At 37.3% G+C, this 18,904-nt stretch overlaps 1 protein-coding gene across 1 annotated transcript in view; it reads left to right on the top strand.

Annotated features, from left to right (window-relative positions):
* The first annotated feature begins 210 nt into the window (after positions 1–210).
* Positions 211–18,904, top strand: part of LOC117295371 — a 44,494-nt gene continuing 25,800 nt past the window's right edge. Inside the window, exons 1-3 of the mRNA XM_033777984.1 lie at positions 211–234; positions 571–1,914; positions 11,669–11,769. Coding sequence (XP_033633875.1) covers positions 610–1,914; positions 11,669–11,769 — 1,406 coding nt within the window. The 5' untranslated portion in view covers positions 211–234; positions 571–609. The remainder of the gene's footprint in view (positions 235–570; positions 1,915–11,668; positions 11,770–18,904) is intronic.

The raw sequence follows: 18,904 nt of genomic DNA on the forward strand, positions 1-18,904 counted from the left end.
GGCTAGGGCCATACTATGGAAACAGTCAAACATCAAGGTCCCTACTCTGTAACCAACTAACCCCTATTGATAATATAATAATAGACTCAAAATCTACTTTTCATCTGCGTTTTTATTATTATCTTGCTTATTTCAACTAAAGCTATATAACACCATTAGCTCTTGAAAAGTAATTGAAAAACTCAAGACTGCAGCTGTAATACCCTCCTTTGTGGAAGTTGCAGAACTTGTCAGGTATTATTGAGTCAGTATACATGTACTGTTGATGTCCCAATGCTTAAGGTATTACTGAGTCAGTATACATGTACTGTTGATGTCCCAATGCTTCAGGTATTACTGAGTCAGTATACATGTACTGTTGATGTCCCAATGCTTCAGGTATTATTGAGTCAGTATACATGTACTGTTGATGTCCCAATGCTTCAGGTATTACTGAGTCAGTATACATGTACTGTTGATGTCCCAATGCTTCAGGTATTATTGAGTCAGTATACATGTACTGTTGATGTCCCAATGCTTCAGGTATTACTGAGTCAGTATACATGTACTGTTGATGTCCCAATGCTTCAGGTATTATTGAGTCAGTATACATGTACTGTTGATGTCCCAATGCTTAAGGTATTACTGAGTCAGTATACATGTACTGTCGATGTCCCAATGCTTAAGGTATTATTGAGTCGGTATACATGTACTGTTGATGTCCCAATGCTTAAGGTATTACTGAGTCAGTATACATGTACTGTTGATGTCCCAATGCTTAAGGTATTATTGAGTCAGTATACATGTACTGTTGATGTCCCAATGCTTAAGGTATTACTGAGTCAGTATACATGTACTGTCGATGTCCCAATGCTTAAGGTATTATTGAGTCGGTATACATGTACTGTTGATGTCCCAATGCTTCAGGTATTACTGAGTCAGTATACATGTACTGTTGATGTCCCAATGCTTCAGGTATTATTGAGTCAGTATACATGTACTGTTGATGTCCCAATGCTTAAGGTATTACTGAATCAGTATACATGTACTGTTGATGTCCCAATGCTTAAGGTATTACTGAATCAGTATACATGTACTGTTGATGTCCCAATGCTTAAGGTATTATTGAGTCAGTATACATGTACTGTCGATGTCCCAATGCTTCAGGTATTACTGAGTCAGTATACATGTACTGTTGATGTCCCAATGCTTCAGGTATTACTGAGTCAGTATACATGTACTGTCGATGTCCCAATGCTTCAGGTATTACTGAGTCAGTATACATGTACTGTTGATGTCCCAATGCTTCAGGTATTACTGAGTCAGTATACATGTACTGTTGATGTCCCAATGCTTCAGGTATTATTGAGTCAGTATACATGTACTGTTGATGTCCCAATGCTTCAGGTATTACTGAGTCAGTATACATGTACTGTTGATGTCCCAATGCTTAAGGTATTTTTGAGTCAGTATACATGTACTGTTGATGTCCCAATGCTTCAGGTATTACTGAGTCAGTATACATGTACTGTTGATGTCCCAATGCTTCAGGTATTATTGAGTCAGTATACATGTACTGTTGATGTCCCAATGCTTCAGGTATTACTGAGTCAGTATACATGTACTGTTGATGTTCCAATGCTTCAGGTATTACTGAGTCAGTATACATGTACTGTTGATGTCCCAATGCTTCAGGTATTACTGAGTCAGTATACATGTACTGTTGATGTCCCAATGCTTCAGGTATTACTGAGTCAGTATACATGTACTGTTGATGTCCCAATGCTTCAGGTATTACTGAGTCAGTATACATGTACTGTCGATGTCCCAATGCTTCAGGTATTACTGAGTCAGTATACATGTACTGTTGATGTCCCAATGCTTCAGGTATTACTGAGTCAGTATACATGTACTGTTGATGTCCCAATGCTTCAGGTATTATTGAGTCAGTATACATGTACTGTTGATGTCCCAATGCTTCAGGTATTACTGAGTCAGTATACATGTACTGTTGATGTCCCAATGCTTCAGGTATTATTGAGTCAGTATACATGTACTGTTGATGTCCCAATGCTTCAGGTATTACTGAGTCAGTATACATGTACTGTCGATGTCCCAATGCTTCAGGTATTACTGAGTCGGTATACATGTACTGTTGATGTCCCAATGCTTCAGGTATTACTGAATCAGTATACATGTACTGTTGATGTCCCAATGCTTAAGGTATTTTTGAGTCAGTATACATGTACTGTGGATGTCCCAATGCTTAATCTCTGACCTTGGGTCTGCATTCTAGTGCAAAAATTTAAACCTTTTTATTATGGACTGCCCTCCTTTGTGGGTTTTGGCTTACCCCCCCCCCCCCTCAACCAAACCAATATCTCAATGAAAAGTGGATCTCTTTATGGGTATAATTCCTAGTATGTATACAGTTGTACCAAACGATGAAATGAATGTAGTCTTTGCACCAACAGAGGGCAGCATTTGGTGTAGGTGTCTGAAGCAGTCTTTTCCAAATAATCCATGACAACTTGAGTTATAGGTTGTCATTCATTGTCCTGCTTAGAATAACTCTTCATTTAAGTTTGACAAGGAAGAAACAGTTGTGGGGAGTTGCCTCTCACAGGGCCCTTAAAACAGGCCATTCAAAATTAGGGTTTAAAACAATATAAGAGAAGAGGAAATCAAAAAGATGAAAGATGACCATTGATAATTGAGAAAGCTGACGGGAAAAAAATAACATTTGTGTAAGAGCTGGGGGCCCTGCTTCTACACCCTTGATATTTTTGACGGAATGTTAAACTATAGAGGGTTTAACATGATGCTTATTAAGCCAATAATCAGTTGAAAGCACCTCTGATGTCTATGTAAAGTGTCATGGAAAAGATTAAGAGTTTACTCACTTAATTGGTGCACTTGATACTGGTTTCCCTAAAATTGTTGGTTAACACTGGTTAAAGGAGGCACATTTCCCTTTATAATTAGAATATATGCAGATTTCTGATCTAACAGTGTTAACTCTGTCATCTTTAATTACATGCAGGCAAGTTGATGTCTGCTTCCATACTCCACATGAACATGTAGCATAGGGTGCTAACCGAATAGGGCTGTGCCTCACTCATCGTGTCAGTGGTGATCACTCTTCTATTGCAACATGCGATATGGGAATAAAACGAGCCACCTTCTCCAACCCCCCCCCCACCCCCCCCCCCCCCTGTCGCACTGTGCTTCCTGCATGGCCACGCTTATCATGGCCATCCCTCCAAAACCCCTCACGGCAACCCCTGCAGTCAAAGTCAATGTCTAGCGGGCGACCTTGAACACTCTACCCCCCCCCCCCATAGCCTACTCTGCGACCATACTTTTAATCTTGCAGGGTGCATACTTATGTATGTAACCCCTATACCCCCCCCCCCCCCACATTGAGTATGTGCACAGCATCGTATTCATGTCTTCTGCATCTGGAGATAGATACGGATACGCTCCACTGAACGAGGTTGATGCATTTGCCTGTGATTTTCATTCAGCCCTTCTCTTGATTAAGGCCCTTCATCATCCTGCTGTCATCTCTCATTTCGTATGGTCGCCAAAGAAGACGAAAAATATAAAAGACAGAAAGAAGAAAAAACGGGGAAGAAAAAAAAAAACCACCGTATATATACTCGACTAAGATCCGAATCTACAAACGTTGTCACTGAAGGAACGCATTTTTTGTTGTGATGAAGTTAGGGACGTCTTTCCAGGTCGTGGCAGCTAGACAACCTTGACGAGTAGATGCTGCAATTGTTTGTGCTCCAGTTTCTCCTGGAGTGATTTAATGATCTAGTCGTTGGGTAAATTCTGAGTACACGAACACTTATGCTGTAAGTTTCCCCTTGACCTGGCTTCTAATTAAACCTTTTGAGATGTGTATGTTTTTTAATGACGGCGATCTAGTTTGTCTTCCTCATTTTCAAAATGGACATGCTCAAATTTTGTTATATTTTTATTTGATTTCAGAGGTGTGGAGTAATTGGTGTTTCCTGTTGGCATGTCAAAATTGAAGTTTGTACGTTTGAGAGTCTAATAATTTTGGGCGAGTGGTAAGGGATAGGGGATGGCTGATACAAAACAATGCAGTATGTTTTCTTGCTAGATGTTGTATAGTACTTGTGTTCTACAATAACCTTTTATATGAAAAGTTTCATTGTCGTAAACGTCATGCAGCTATCAGTAGAGCGGTGTGATTGTCTACATGTATATGTTCAACAGGAGGGTTTATTTGAATAGCAAGTGTTGGGACATAATGCAATGTATGCATTCAGCACCTTGAAAGACTCCCTCCGAAGTATTCTCTATGTGATGAATGTACAAGTCTTGACTGTATTGCCTGCAGTGTCGCACAGGCAAGGTGGTGCATCACTAAGAGAATGCCAGATTGTACTTAAGTATACATGTATTCTTAAGGGAGCTTAGTGCAAGAGGGACAGATTTTGTATCATATTTATTATTGTTTTTTTTACTCTCTTTCTCTCCAGGGTTTTCTATCGGGTAATCTCAAATGGGAGGAGTTAGGGTATTATTTTATGCATATGTTGAGATACACCGATTGAGGAGACTGGTCTTTGGCAATTACCAATAGTGTCCACTGCCTTTAGAGCCATTATACACTTTCGGTAAAAAAATAAAAAAAAATTAAAAAAAATTCACAGATTTACAAATAATTTACAGGGTTTACAGAAGGTAATGGTGAAAGACTTCTCTTGAAATATTAGTCCATGCAACGCTTCACTTTTTGGGAAAACAGTAAAACAATTTAAATTCTCGCTAGCGAGAATTACGGATTTATTTTAAACACATGTCATGACACGGCGAAACGTGCGGAAACAAGAGTGGGTTTTCCCATTATTTTCTCGCGACTCCGATGACCGAGCGAGCCTAAATTTTCACAGGTTTGTTAATTTATATATAAGTTGTGATACACAAAGTGTGGGACTTGGACATTACTGTTTACCGAAAGTGTATAATGGCTTTAACAGCATTTCTTTTAAGGTTTTTAAGATGGTAATTTTGGTTTTTACCCATATACACCGATGTGTGTTTAGCACTGGATACTCAGTACTTCCTCAAGTTCTGTAAAAAAATCACATGCATAGTACTCAGGTGGGATTCAAACCCACAACCTTTGCAATTCTACAGCAGTGTCTTACAAACTAAACTTAGGTCAAACAAAATATATTATGCAGTTTGGCCACCGAAACTTATGCCATATTTCTGTGAATAATCCATACTGACCGAGATTCTAGTTGTAGCCATGATGTTGCCGGAATGAATTTTTAACATTGTATCATAAATTCATTGATGTAAGAAATACATGTCCGGATCAATTATTTAATGAACTTTTTAACTTGGGGCTTGCCTTTAGGCCCCTATATGTATCTAATTTTACCAAAAACAACTTCCAGATGCATATTTAGTGAGTAAAAACTGCATACTTTTGTATTCTTTCCTTTTCTTTTTAGATTTAGTCTTTTAAGTCTTTAATGGATCTTCCAACAGACCTTTTTGAAACCATAGCTTTTGGCTTGGGCTCTGACTTAGGCCACGTTCACCAGTTTGAAACCCTGTACCGAAAGCGCATGTTTTTTGACAAACTAAACAACAAACCTTAAGCTGAGTTTGCTAGTTAGGCCATGTTTGCCAGTTTGAAACCCTGTATCCAAGCGCATGTTTTTTAACAAACTAAACAACAAACCCTAAGCCACGTTCGCCAGTTAGGCCACGTTCGCCAGTTTGAAACCCTGTATCTAAGCGCATGTTTTTTAACAAACTAAACGAGCCACGTTTGCTAGTTAGGCCACGTTTGCCAGTTTGAAACCCTGTATCTAAGCGCATGTTTTTTAACAAACTAAACGATGAGCACTAAGCCACGTTTGCTAGTTAGGCCACGTTCGCCAGTTTGAAACCCCGTACCGAAAGCACATATTTAAAAAAAACCTAAACGACGAACCCTAGGGTTTGCCAGTTAGGCCACGTTCGCCAGTTTGAAACCCTTTATATAAGCGCATGTTTTTGAACAAACTAAACGACGAGCACTAAGCCACGTTCGCCAGTTTGAAACCCTGTATCTAAGCGCATGTTTTTAAACAAATTTAATGTTGAACCCTAAGCTGGAGCCCAAGCCACGGTATCAAAAAGGTAGAGTTAGACCCTGGAGGTGTTTGGGGTTGGAATGGATTACTTAATGACTTGAGGTGAAACTCTTTCCAAATGCCAAAGCAATTGGCCTTAGATGTCGCCATGCTTTTTCCCCATGTAATTCCAACCAGAGTATTTCAAGTTGCAGTGGGACATGCCCGTGCATATATTTTTTGTTGAGGCCTAGTGGGTAGGATTTCATCCACGGGCAAAATAGAATAACAGTTTGTGTAAAGTTTAGACCCACGGATACCCTAATCTTGTATCAGGAATTGCCAAATGCCTGTGCCCTGTATCGAATGTATTCACCACTGCAGCGTATGTTGTTGATTTACGACTGAGTTGACGTTTCAAGGAAATAGATATCGCTCAGTTTTAATGAGTTTCCGCCATTTCTAGAGCCAACAGTTTGAACAAATTGTTTTCGTGAAGATTGAGCGGGTCCTGGACAATAAATTTGTTCCCTGAGTAGAGCCTTCAGGGAATTTGTTTCTGATATATTTACCAACATACCGATGTCAGGGGAACAGCTTTGGGTTCTAAATATCAAGACGGGTGTGACTGTGTGTTGTTTTTCAAAAAGGTTTTGTTTATCATTGGGGAAAATAAAACTTGGAACAACTAACTTTAGGAACAACACCCCGCAGAAATACATTTTTAATATGATACAATTCAGACTTGAGCGTCATGAAATATGAAGTGGAAAATGTTGGAAGATCAACAAGAAATGTTTATCAGAAATTTAAAACAATTTTTAACAAAAAAGCAAAAATTCCCATCAACTAAACTGAGATGCTTTAAGATGAGGACAGTTTAACTTGAATAGCGCCCTCTTGTGATGGTTTCATGCCCTTATCTTACAAAAGAAAAACATGCCAGTGTTATTTCATGGAGTTGCTAAGCTCAAAAATTGACCTAGCACACACAAAAATGTGTACCTGCAGATGCAGGTTACAGACTATTTTATTGATAATGTTAAATATGATTGAGGTGGTGCCTCTGTAAATTATGCCTCAACAACTTTTGAATTTTGCTCTGGAAAAACACAGAATGGGTATAAGAACAATACAAGATAAACATTGAAACAAACAACATGTAAGATGGATGTCTTTGAAGTCTATGATTTGCGGCAATAGTTCCCTTTAAACTCAAACTATTTTTGGCAAGTGTTGTATAGTTTAAGGCCAAGTTCAAGCCCTACACATCTTAATTTATTCTGCCTTTTCAGCTTCTTTTGTTCTCTCATTTTCAGGGTTTTTGTTGTTGCAAAGGTTTGAATGTGTGGAGAACTTGTTTTCTCCTTTCTTGCTATCTTTCACTGTTTTTCTCAAGCACATAGGGACCTCAAAGTAAAGCTAGGCCCATATAAGAATCATCTCTTATTACTGTTATTAACAAAACACTCCCACATAATACCTGTCTTTTTAAATCTTCACTGGCTCTCAATATCTTCTAGATTCATCTATAAACTCTTGTTCATTGTTTTCAAATCACTTAATGGGCAAGCACCTACTTACATCCTGGACATGCTTAAAGTCTACAAACCATCTCGACCTTCTAAGCCTTTGACCTGGAAACAAATAGCTTCTTGAAGAAATCAAATCTCATCGTACCTAGGGGGACAGATCTTTTTTCTGTTGCAGCACCACATCTCTGGAATCAACTACCTCTTCACATCAAAACATCCACTTCCATTCACTCTTTCAAAACATCTCTCAAAACACACCTCATGTGGCTAGATCCGTTCTTTTGTATTTAAACTGGTTTTTAGTTGTTTTTGTTTTTTGTTTAGTTTGTCTTTGTAATATCGCCCTGAGCACTAATGTGGATATGTGCGCTTTATAAAACTTTGTTGTTATTATTAGTCATATGATGTTTCCATGGTATTTGAACCTTCTGTAATAACATGTTTCTGTAATATAGATTAATCCTTAGTTTGTTTCTTTTTGCTGGTTTTTCCCCTCTGTTGATCACCAGCAATTTTTGTCATCAGCGGAATGTTGATTCAATAAGTAGCAGCAAAATAACCCCCTTGTTCAACTCTTCCATGGTTTTCCACTCATATTTCAGGAGGTTTACCACTTCTGGTTTTCGCATACTGGTGACCCAATTGTGTTGTGATGTATGCCTATGTTACTTAAAGGCACTGGACCTCAGTTTTGTTAATTGTTGAAGACCAGTATTCTCACTTGGTGTATCTCAACATATGCATTAAATAACAAACCTGTGAAAATTTGAGCTCATTTGGTCGTCGAAGTTGCGAGATAATAATGAAAGAGAAAACAACTTGTCACACGAAGTTGTGTGCTTTCAGATGCTTGATTTCGAGACCTCAAATTCTAAATCTGAGGTCTCGAAATCAAATTCTAGGAAAATTGCTTCTTTCTCGAAAACTACGTCACTTCAGACGGAGCCGTTTCTCACAATGTTTTAATAACCGTATTTATAACGCGCCTTTTGCCAAAGGATACAAAGCGCCAGGTATTATTGCTACAAGGAGTGGGGCGAATTTTGAGATATAAGACCTAATCCTTAAGCACCATATAATGGTTTACAAGGTGCTGTGGTGCAATATGCTGCCAATCCAGCCAGGAACACCGGGGCGAACCCCTTCTCTTTTCGATAAGTGCACTGGGTTCTTTTACATGCGTTTACACAACACATGGGACCAACGGCTTTACGTCCTATCCGAAGGGCGAAGCAATGGTTATGTGTCTTGCTTAAGGACACAAGTGTCACGGCTGGGGATTCGAACCCACACTCTGCTGATCAGAAACACCAGAGTTTGAATTCGGTGCTCTTAACCGCTCGGCCACGACCTTCCCACAAGAACTTTGTTACCAAGTAAGGTTTTATGCTAATAATTATGTTGAGTGATTACCAGTAGTGTCCACTGCCTTTAAAGGCACTGGACCTGTTTTGGTAATTGTTGAAGACCAGTATTCTCACTTGGTGTATTCCAACATATGCATAAAATAACAAACATGTGAAAATTTGGGCTCAATCGGTCATCGATTTGCAAGAGAATAATGAAAGAAAAAACACCCTTGTCGCATTATTTTGTGTGCTTTCAGATGCTTTAAAAAAGGCATCAGCTGAAGTCTTTTGTTATTTGAGTGAGAAATTACCACTTTCTCAAAAACTACATGACTTCAGAGGGAAGTTTTTTGTGCCAAGGAGTAATTACCAATAGTGGCCAGTGCCTTTAAAGCATTTCAAATCATCAAACTTTGTTTCTTGTTGAGGTTTCACGCTTTCGTTCCTCTCTGGTTAATAAATTTTGAACGTTGGAAGTTTTAGTCGTCAGTGACAACCTTGGTATTTACAGAGGTATAAGAATGATCATGTCAGAAAACTTCCATTTCCATTAAAATCATAAAATGTGTCCAGTTTGATAGAAGTTCACTACAATCCAAGGCCCATAGTTTGGCTCCAACGATTGTGAGATGCCCAAAGGAAATGCATTGAGCAAGTTTTCCTGTTAAAGTAATTATGACAGTCTATATATTCTCTTTCACATTAATATGTGCTGTGATAACATTAAAGCATTCATTTGTGTACCTAACTAAGAATTGATGTCGGTAAAACCAGGGATTTAAATTAAAACAACTAATTGAAAAAAACTATTTGGTTTCTGACTGGCCCGAACAAAGATATTGACTAATTGGGAGACTGTCAACATAGGGCTGGATAGCTCAGTTGGATGAGTGTTGTATGTTAATCCGGAGGTCATGTGTACAAGTCCTGCTCCAGTCATTTTGTATTTGTTCAGTCCAAACTACAAATAATTTTTGAGAAAATAATCTCAGGAGACGATCATCATTTTAAACATGTACAGCGTATTTACGCGACATTCCTGTAAACACTGCTGTGTGATTTTCACCTTTTTTGTCTCTCAAAAACTTGACAACTTTAAAAGCTGAAACTTCTACAGACAAATTGTATTTCATACATCTTCATTCACAGTGAGTAGGGATTCATGTCATGGCCAAAAACTTGATCTACTAAAGGTATCAAACCCTTTAACCTGCAGTAAAGCATGTATCTTGGCTGAATTTTAACACCGCAATGAAGATCAAGAGTCGAGATGATTGACATAGACTCGTTGGATAATTACCAATGGAAAAAAACCTGGCTGAAACAATCAAAGGTTTCTATACTAGATTTTTGTGCTGCGTGCGTGGTGAGGATTTAATTACCCAAGTGATAGGGTCAAAAGTTGACTAATCTAAAGGCCATGTGTGCGTTTTGTTTTTAATTTATCATTTTCAGCTCCTTTTATTCAGCTCCTTTTTTAGCCTTTTCAAATTGGATGACAAAATGGTTTTAATTACATTTCTTTTGTGCATGACATACGTTTGGATTCTGCCTATAGAAATGATGTGTATGCTATTGAACTTTGAGGGTGCATTCATGTTTTTCTATACTGTCTGTAACTGGAAGTGTTTTTTTTTGTAATGACACTATAGCCAATAGGTTTTGGGGGAAAATAGAAAATTTATTTAACTGTCAGCTGTTCGAAAACCTGTAGGGTTAATTAATTGTTGCATTAAAAAAAAAAACTACTGGTATGCATTTTCTTATGTGATCAGCTCATTTCCTTTTTATTTTATTTTTTTATTGTTAGATTTCAGTGCCATAGAAAACTCATAACTGCTACAACTATTTGTGTACTATTTTTGGGGTGGTTTGGGTGTTTGTTTGTTTGTTTGGTTGTTGTTTGTTTGTTTGCTTGAACCTAAAATATACAAGGTACAAAATGTTGTCCCAGCAGTAGGTCATAGTGTCACGCCAATGAAATGAGTTCCCACGTGGAATTTAACTTTCAAATAATGACTTAAGTACGGTAGAAAAAACATAAAACTTTCACATTCAGTTCGCACATTATGTTGCTTATGACATTCTGTCGCACACACTTTCATTTCATTTATCTGCAAGGTACACTAACATTTTGTTCCCATCCGTAGCCTTTCTCTTTCGGTCACACACTGAAAGTATGAAGTAGAGCTATAATAAAAATGCAAAGCAGTTTATGTAGACAAATGACGTGATAGTTATACAATTTTTTGTTTTAAATTTTAAAGGCAGTGGACACTCATTGGTAATTACTCAAAATAATTATTAGCACAAAACCTTACTTGGTAACGAGTAAAGGGAAGAGGTTGGTTGTATAAAACATTTTGAGAATCGGCTCCCTCTGAAGTAGAGTAGTTTTCGAGAAAGAAGTAAGTTTCCACGAATTTGATTTCGAGACCTCAGATTTAGAAATTGAGGTCTCGAAATCAAGTATCTGAAAGCACACAAATCCGCACAAAGGTGTTTTTTCTTCCATTTAATTATCTCGCAACTTCCGATTGAGCTCAAATTTTCACCGGTTTGTTACTTTATGCATATGTTGAGATACGGCAAGTGGGAAGACTAGTCTTTGACAATTACCAATAGTGTCCAGTGTCTTTAAGATCAGGCTTTTAGTTAATTTTTTCTTTCTTCTTTATTTGGTTCTTCTTCCCAGGAAGGAACCATCGTTGATGTGACTTCTACTGGGAGCCATCGGTCAATAGAATTCCAAACAGCAGGATCTGTAAAATCATCAAGTTTGGACCTGACGGGACAGTGGGTATGTATGATCATAAAACAGTTTGAATATTTTTAACTGTTAATTTTAGATATTTTTGGGTAATGAAACCAAGGATGTCTCATAAGTGAACTTCATCACTGTAGCTCACAAGCCTGAGGAAACCTGTATACAAGGGTGTTGCTATATAAACTTAGAACAATGAGGTTAACCCCTAGTACTCTTTCATCTCATCTACATGTACTTGCACTACCAATTGAAGGGAAGGTACACGTTTGGTAATTACTCAAAACAAATATTAACTTAAAAACTGACTTGGTAACGAGCATTGGAGAGCTGTTGATAGTATAAAACATTGTGAGAAACGGCTCCCTCTAAAGTAGCATAGATTTTGAAGTAGAGGTAATTTCTCACTAAAATAATAAAAGACTTCTAGCTAGAACACAAATTCGCCCAACAAGGGTGTTTTTTCTTTCATCATTTTCTCCCAACTCTGATGACCAATTGAGCTCAAATTTTCACAGGTTTGTTATTTTATGCATATGTTGAGATACACCAAGTGAGAACACTGGTCTTTGACAATAACCAATAGTGTACCTTCCCTTTAATATTAGTATACAAACCATATAACTTGGTTTTATGTATGAGGACTTGTCCCCATATTGGCTGTAGTATCATTGTTGGGAATACGACTATTTTAGAGATTCTAGCCAATGCTTAAACTCTGTGGTTCTCTGGAAACAGCGAAAACTACCTGAATATTATGAGGCTTTCTCAATTCACCATCTTGCTACATTATTTTCAGCATGGAGCACAATAAAAATCAACCTGTTATAGCTGTATATTAGGAACAATGTGCACTGATTGTCACAAATGAAACGCTCCACATTGTGTTTGTTTCCAATTGGGGTTGGAGTTAGACCAGGGGTCGATTTCACAAAGGGTTAGGGTTAGAGATATCAAAAACATAACACGTCCTAACTCGAGATAAGACTAGTCCTAACTCTTTGTGAAATCCACCCCAGCACCAAGTGCAACAACAAAAATGGTCTGACCTCCTTGTTGCTTCCCAACTATAAGCACCAGCTTACTTTACTTCAAGGGATTTGATATTATTGGCAATAATTTGAAGTTTAGTCTTTTTAATGGATTCTGCTAATTCTTCATTTACTGTACTGTTGTGAAAAGATAAAGAGGGAGTTGGGGAAAAATTATGTCTATTTGAAAGGTGAAAAAACTACAACACATAACACATAATATAAATTATTATTTTACCTGGTATCCTGTGCATGCTGTATGGATAAGTAAATTTAAACTTAAAGTTGACAATGTTTTTCAAGAGTTATCAAAACATTCAGAGTCGACCATGTTGTTTTTGAAGCATCAGATGTCAGTCTATTTTTTTACATTTCCGAGTTTTATGGCAGAGGCCCGTCCTTGGTTTTGAAAATAACTCTTTCTTACCCTTGAAGAGGAAAATCCATCAAAATGTTTGAAATTGGAAGCCAAGATTTCAATCCGAGTGAAACAAAAAATACTCGGCAGAATAAAAGTGGTAAACATTGCCAGAAAAGTAAAAAGTTTGTCACTCAAATCTGAGTTCTGCCTCGTTGATGGTTTGGCCAGCTGATTGAAGAACATTCAGAAATTCTTTAAATTGATGGAAAATCAAAACATCTTGTTTTGAACATAAGGAAAGCAAATTGGTCTCAATTTGCCGCCATTACTTAGGTTAAGTAATTGAAATGCGCATAACTGACACGAGGTCATGCGAAACGTACACGTCTCAACCAGTGTTAGGTCTTCACTGACCTCGTTGAGGGCGCTGTTTTAGTTTGTGATTTCTCATGTACATGTATAGGGTTTAGCTCCTACCCCTTTTTTCAGTTGGAAAGAATACAAAAATTATCATCTTTTAGTTTACGCGGTCAAGCCCATTAGTTTGAATCACTTGGATGATCACAATTCCCTGAATATTATGCACAGTTTTTTTATATTTTCTTTTTATCGAAACTTGACCTTTGTTATACTCACAAATAATTCACACATTTTGTAATATCAGCTCATCATTATTTTACACCAATCCATAACACCACGGCCTACATACTCCATGTAATATGTTTTATTAAACAACAAATCTATTCCCGGTCATTCCACTTGGTTGGAAGGTCAATTTATTGATTTCCAATAGAACCAAAGTAGTCTATAATTGATAGCTTCAAATTAGCAGTGTCAGTCCAACTGATCCAGGCAGATACCTGCAGCAGATAAAGTGGTTGCAATTGACACATTCATTATCAGGGGAAACACTGAAACTGACTAAGTATGGGACGATGGGAAGTGTAACATCATACCTGCTTCTTACCTCTACAAGTGACGGATTTGCATTGCGTTATATAGGGCTGGGGCATATCAAATTCAGTACACTACTGGGATGGGTAAAGATCATAATTGATTGGTGTGTCAGGTTGTTGATTTAGTCCAGATTCACATGAAGAGATGAAACCTTTTCAGTCACAGACTTCATCATTTTTTTTTTTAGTGGAAAGGCATTAATGGAGGTTTTACCCAAATTTAAAATAGGAGGAAGATTTACAATTTATTATTGACTGAAAAACATTGTAACTTCCACATTCACACAATGTGGTGTCTCATGGGTGTTGGTCCTTAAATAAATTCAATTCAATTCAATTTATACAATAGATGTTAAATTTGCATCGGGGATAAAGAATATTATTATTTTTTGTTTACCCATACACCGATGTGTGTAAGCACTTGATACTCAGTACTTCCCCAAGTCCTGTATCCCCAATGCAAATTTAACATCTACTATATCATTGCGGTACCCGCTGCCGAAACATAGGATTCAAACTGCCTCTAGCTACTGGGCAATCTCGGTAGCCTAGTTGGTAAGACACTGCTCTAGAATTGTAAGGGTTGTGGGTTCGAATCCCACCCGAGTAACATGCCTGTGATATTTTTTCACAGGACTCGGGAAGTACCGAGTATACAGTGCTAACACACATCGGTGTATGGGTAAAAAAACAAAATGAATATTCAATTCAATTTGTTTCTGTAGTCACAATAAGAAAAGACAGGTTTATTTGGATACATTTATAGAATACAAGCAAAAAGTAAACATGACCAATGAATCAAGATCAATACAAATTGTAACGTGCATTTCTGGATAAATTTATATTAGTAAAGTACAAGAAAAGAATAAGCCGAGGCTTGTGGGGAACAGCCATTAGACATAATACAAAAATAGGAGCAAAGACAACCCTTTATGGGTGTATGGTTAAACTTTTAGGACCAAATCACAGAAACTTTCGTCCTGATAAACTCTGTATAAATAGAAACTATTTACACTTGAACCTGTATGAAAGCCGTCTGTGTTCAGCAAAATGTTTTCAGTTTGGATCTTAGAAATTGGCATTTGTTGACTCACAATGCAATCAAAATGCTGTATACAGGCATGTAACCCTTTCAGCTAAGTCAGGAATCTTAGAAATTTGCTGGATCTTAGAAGATTGCCTTTGTTGACTCACAATGCAATAAAAATGCTGTATACAGTCATGTAACCCTTTCAGCTAGTCAGCAATAGAAAATAAAAACGTTTAGGGATCTCAGCTCAAAATTCACTTTTTGACTGGCTGTGTGTTCATAAAAATGTCTGAAGTACATATGATCTGTTTATGATAAATTGCATTCCTGGATGCTTTTTCATGTAAAATATCAAATATTATAGAACGTTAATCAACCCTTATTCCTCTACAACTGGCCAGGTTCCTAAAGCAAGTGCAATTAATTTGAGATTGTTCAGTGTTTAAACTGATAAGTATCTTTATGTTCAGATTTGGAGTTTACTTCCTCACTTGTGTAAAATCTTTATTGGTTTTGTTAGTGGTACTATTTTGTAGTTGAAAACTATCGGATAACTCTTCCTTGAAGTTTTACTGCAAGTATGTATAAGCATACCTTAATTAGGAACAGTGTACACAAAATGCAGACTTGTGTAAAGAAAATTAAAATGCTGTTGTAGCCTATCCATGTGAATATACCCATTACATTTTGGCTACAGTATAAAGTAAATTACTATTTTGTTTTCCCATTGCTGTAATCTTGTAAGTGCTTCCGTTAATTAGAAATTATTCACTTCACCGCCCCGCCCCCCATGACAGTCGCAAGAACCAATACATAGAGAAATATCTGCCCTTTTTTTTGAAAAAAAAAAAAAGAGAAAAAGAAAGATTGTACGCATCTTTCACGCATCATCCCCAGAAACCGTATGAGTCGCCCGTGATCCAGATCTGTCGCTGAGATGTCCTGGCGTCATGTTTCCTCGTCGGCAATCATACGCTCGGCCGGGTTTGCCTTGCATGGGGCCTGTGCCAGCATTCAGGCGCAAGGTGCCTTTAAGCTCCCAGTGCAAACAAACTCCCGGCAAAGGCTGGAAAGCTTGAAGAGGGTTGGCCTTGGCTTGCATTTGTGCTCGGTTGGGTTCAAGTGCAGGTCTTGAATGGACCCCGCGCCGTGGGAGTGAACGAAGCCTAGATATTATTCAAGTACTCCAGATATAGTCCCACATGTTCTGTGTGAGATTTTTCAATTGTGTGTGACAGTGTATGGGGGGATAGATTTTAACCACAAGGGTTTTAATACATCAGATATTACACAGATTCATTTCGTGGGATGGAAAACAAAATCACGGAAAACGGCAGGAAAATGATCTTCTGTTCCGATAGACATAGATTATTCATGTCAAATTTCTAGCCTAATCTTACTCACAGAGCCAATATTTAGTTTGTGTTCTTGAGGGTGTTTCTACACTGTAGTGTAGTAAATCTGTGTGATGCACTCTGAACCATCAACTTAAAAACTAACCCTTGCCACAACCCCTGTGTTTATTATCTGAACAAACTTGTGAGGCAGTTTAATAAATACACACACTTTTGCATATAGGCGCTATGCCACTAACAATGCATTTTACATGCAAAGTTGTGGTACATAGACTGTGGATGTGAGATAGTGTCACGATCCTGACAATAATTCATTATTAGTTTTTAATTATATACCATTAACGATTTACAGATTTTTGACTCCCTCACATTTATCAAAACAATGAGCTATTTCAAACTTTAAATCCAAAATTTGGGGTCATATAGGCCAATAGTTGGGAACCTGGCATCTTTGATTAATGTAATTAATTATGATCACACTCCAAACTGTCAGTAAGAGATTAGTCCATTATCAGTCACCAATCAAGTCTGGAAAAATTAACGAAGTAAGATCTGTGTTGCCCACAATAAATGCAATTTATTTCATAGCTTCCCGAATAATTCAATTCTGGAGTGAAATTCCACATATTCATATCTACTAAATAGATAAATACACAACAAAACTTGATGTTTTTTTATTATTTTCCCACCGTGTATATTTTGTGCAGTGCTTGTTCACATGTTGGTTTGTCTGTGTACACATCGTAACAAAAAAGGCAGTGGACACTATTGGCAACTGTCAAAGACCAGTGTTCTCACTTTGTGTATCTCAACATATGCATAAAATAACAAACCTGTGAAAATTTGAGCTCAATTGGTCGTCGAAGTTGCGAGATAATAATAAAAGAAAAAAACACCTGTGTCATTCGAAGTTGTGTGCTTTTAGATGGTTGATTTTGAGACGTCAAATTCTAAACCTGTGAAAATTTGAGCTCAATTGGTCGTCGAAGTTGCGAGATAATAATAAAAGAAAAAAACACCCGTGTCATTCGAAGTTGTGTGCTTTTAGATGGTTGATTTTGAGACGTCAAATTCTAAATCTGAGGTCTCAAAAACAAATTTGTGGAAAATTACTAATTTCTCAAAAACTATGTCATTTCAGAGGGAGCCGTTTCTCACAATGTTTTATACTATCAACCTCTCCCTATTACTCGTCACAAACTAAGGGTTTTTGGTAATAATTATTTTGATTAATTACCAATAGTGTCCACTGCCTTTAATAGCATTTAAAGATATTTCAAATACAACACCAGATGTGTGAATGCCAGAGCACCTAGTCTCAGTCTGTTTGATCAGTTTCCTTTGTGATTTTCTTCTTAATTAAGAAGCTTTTCATTACAATAATAAAGGTGATTAATAGCAGGAGGATTACTCACCAGTAAATTATCCATGTCCTGAAGCTTTAAAAGTGTTGTCTCTTAAAAAATGTAACACTTGATTCCTACTTTTGATAATAAATAAGAATATCTAAGAATACTTCACATGTATTTTGAGTGTACATGTATACCCTCTTTAAATCAATGTGTAGTTGTTACAGCGCCCTCGTGTGGTCTAATATAAAGGCTCTTCAGCCTCGGAGAAACAATTGTCTGCCAATTATTTTCAGGCATGAGAAGTTTCAGACTTTTGTCTGGGTACAACCTTTTGTTTTATACCTGCCTGGTGAAAAACAAATATTTGTCTATTTTCTCCTAATGAATTAGGCTCTTTGATCTACCTCTGTTGAGGATACTGTTTTCGAAAGCTGCTTGAAACCTATAATTCCAGGGGTTACCAAAATATCGGCCTAATTCCTAAAATTCAGATCCAACTTTCAGACCTTTTTGTCAGCTATGACTCTCACCCCTTGTTTGTTGAAGGTGAGTTACAGGTATGGTAAAAGACCTCTCTGCATCTTTTATGAGGAAATCGATCGTACAATTCAGGTTATAATTATGTGTGCTGGATTACTTAGTTTTTGGAGATAAAAATGAAGAAATCATGTGTGATTGTATTCAAATAGTTGGTAAAGTGGCCAATTGGTGATGGACTTTTATCATGCTGATGGATTATCTGATTCCTTTCATGTAATAGATGGATTGTACAAAGCGTCATCGACCACCATCTTTGTTGATAAACAATTGAAAAGTGTACGCGCTACGCACAACTCTCAGCCAATGATAGCCTTTCACATTTCATCGTTTCATCAAAGTTAGTGGTCAATGCGGTTATGTGCAATCCATCTATATAATATTAACAACAACTTTATGTATTGATGGTTGTCTTTGTATATTTCAATGAGCTTCTGGGGACACAGTCGTCAGTGCAAGAGTAGAAGATCAAAGTGCTTATTTCAATAATTTTCAATCATAAAACAATCATGAATTTACAGATACAATTTCAGGAGATCCTTCTG

Source organism: Asterias rubens, chromosome 1, assembly GCF_902459465.1.
Source record: "Asterias rubens chromosome 1, eAstRub1.3, whole genome shotgun sequence".
Lineage (NCBI taxonomy): Eukaryota > Metazoa > Echinodermata > Asteroidea > Forcipulatida > Asteriidae > Asterias > Asterias rubens.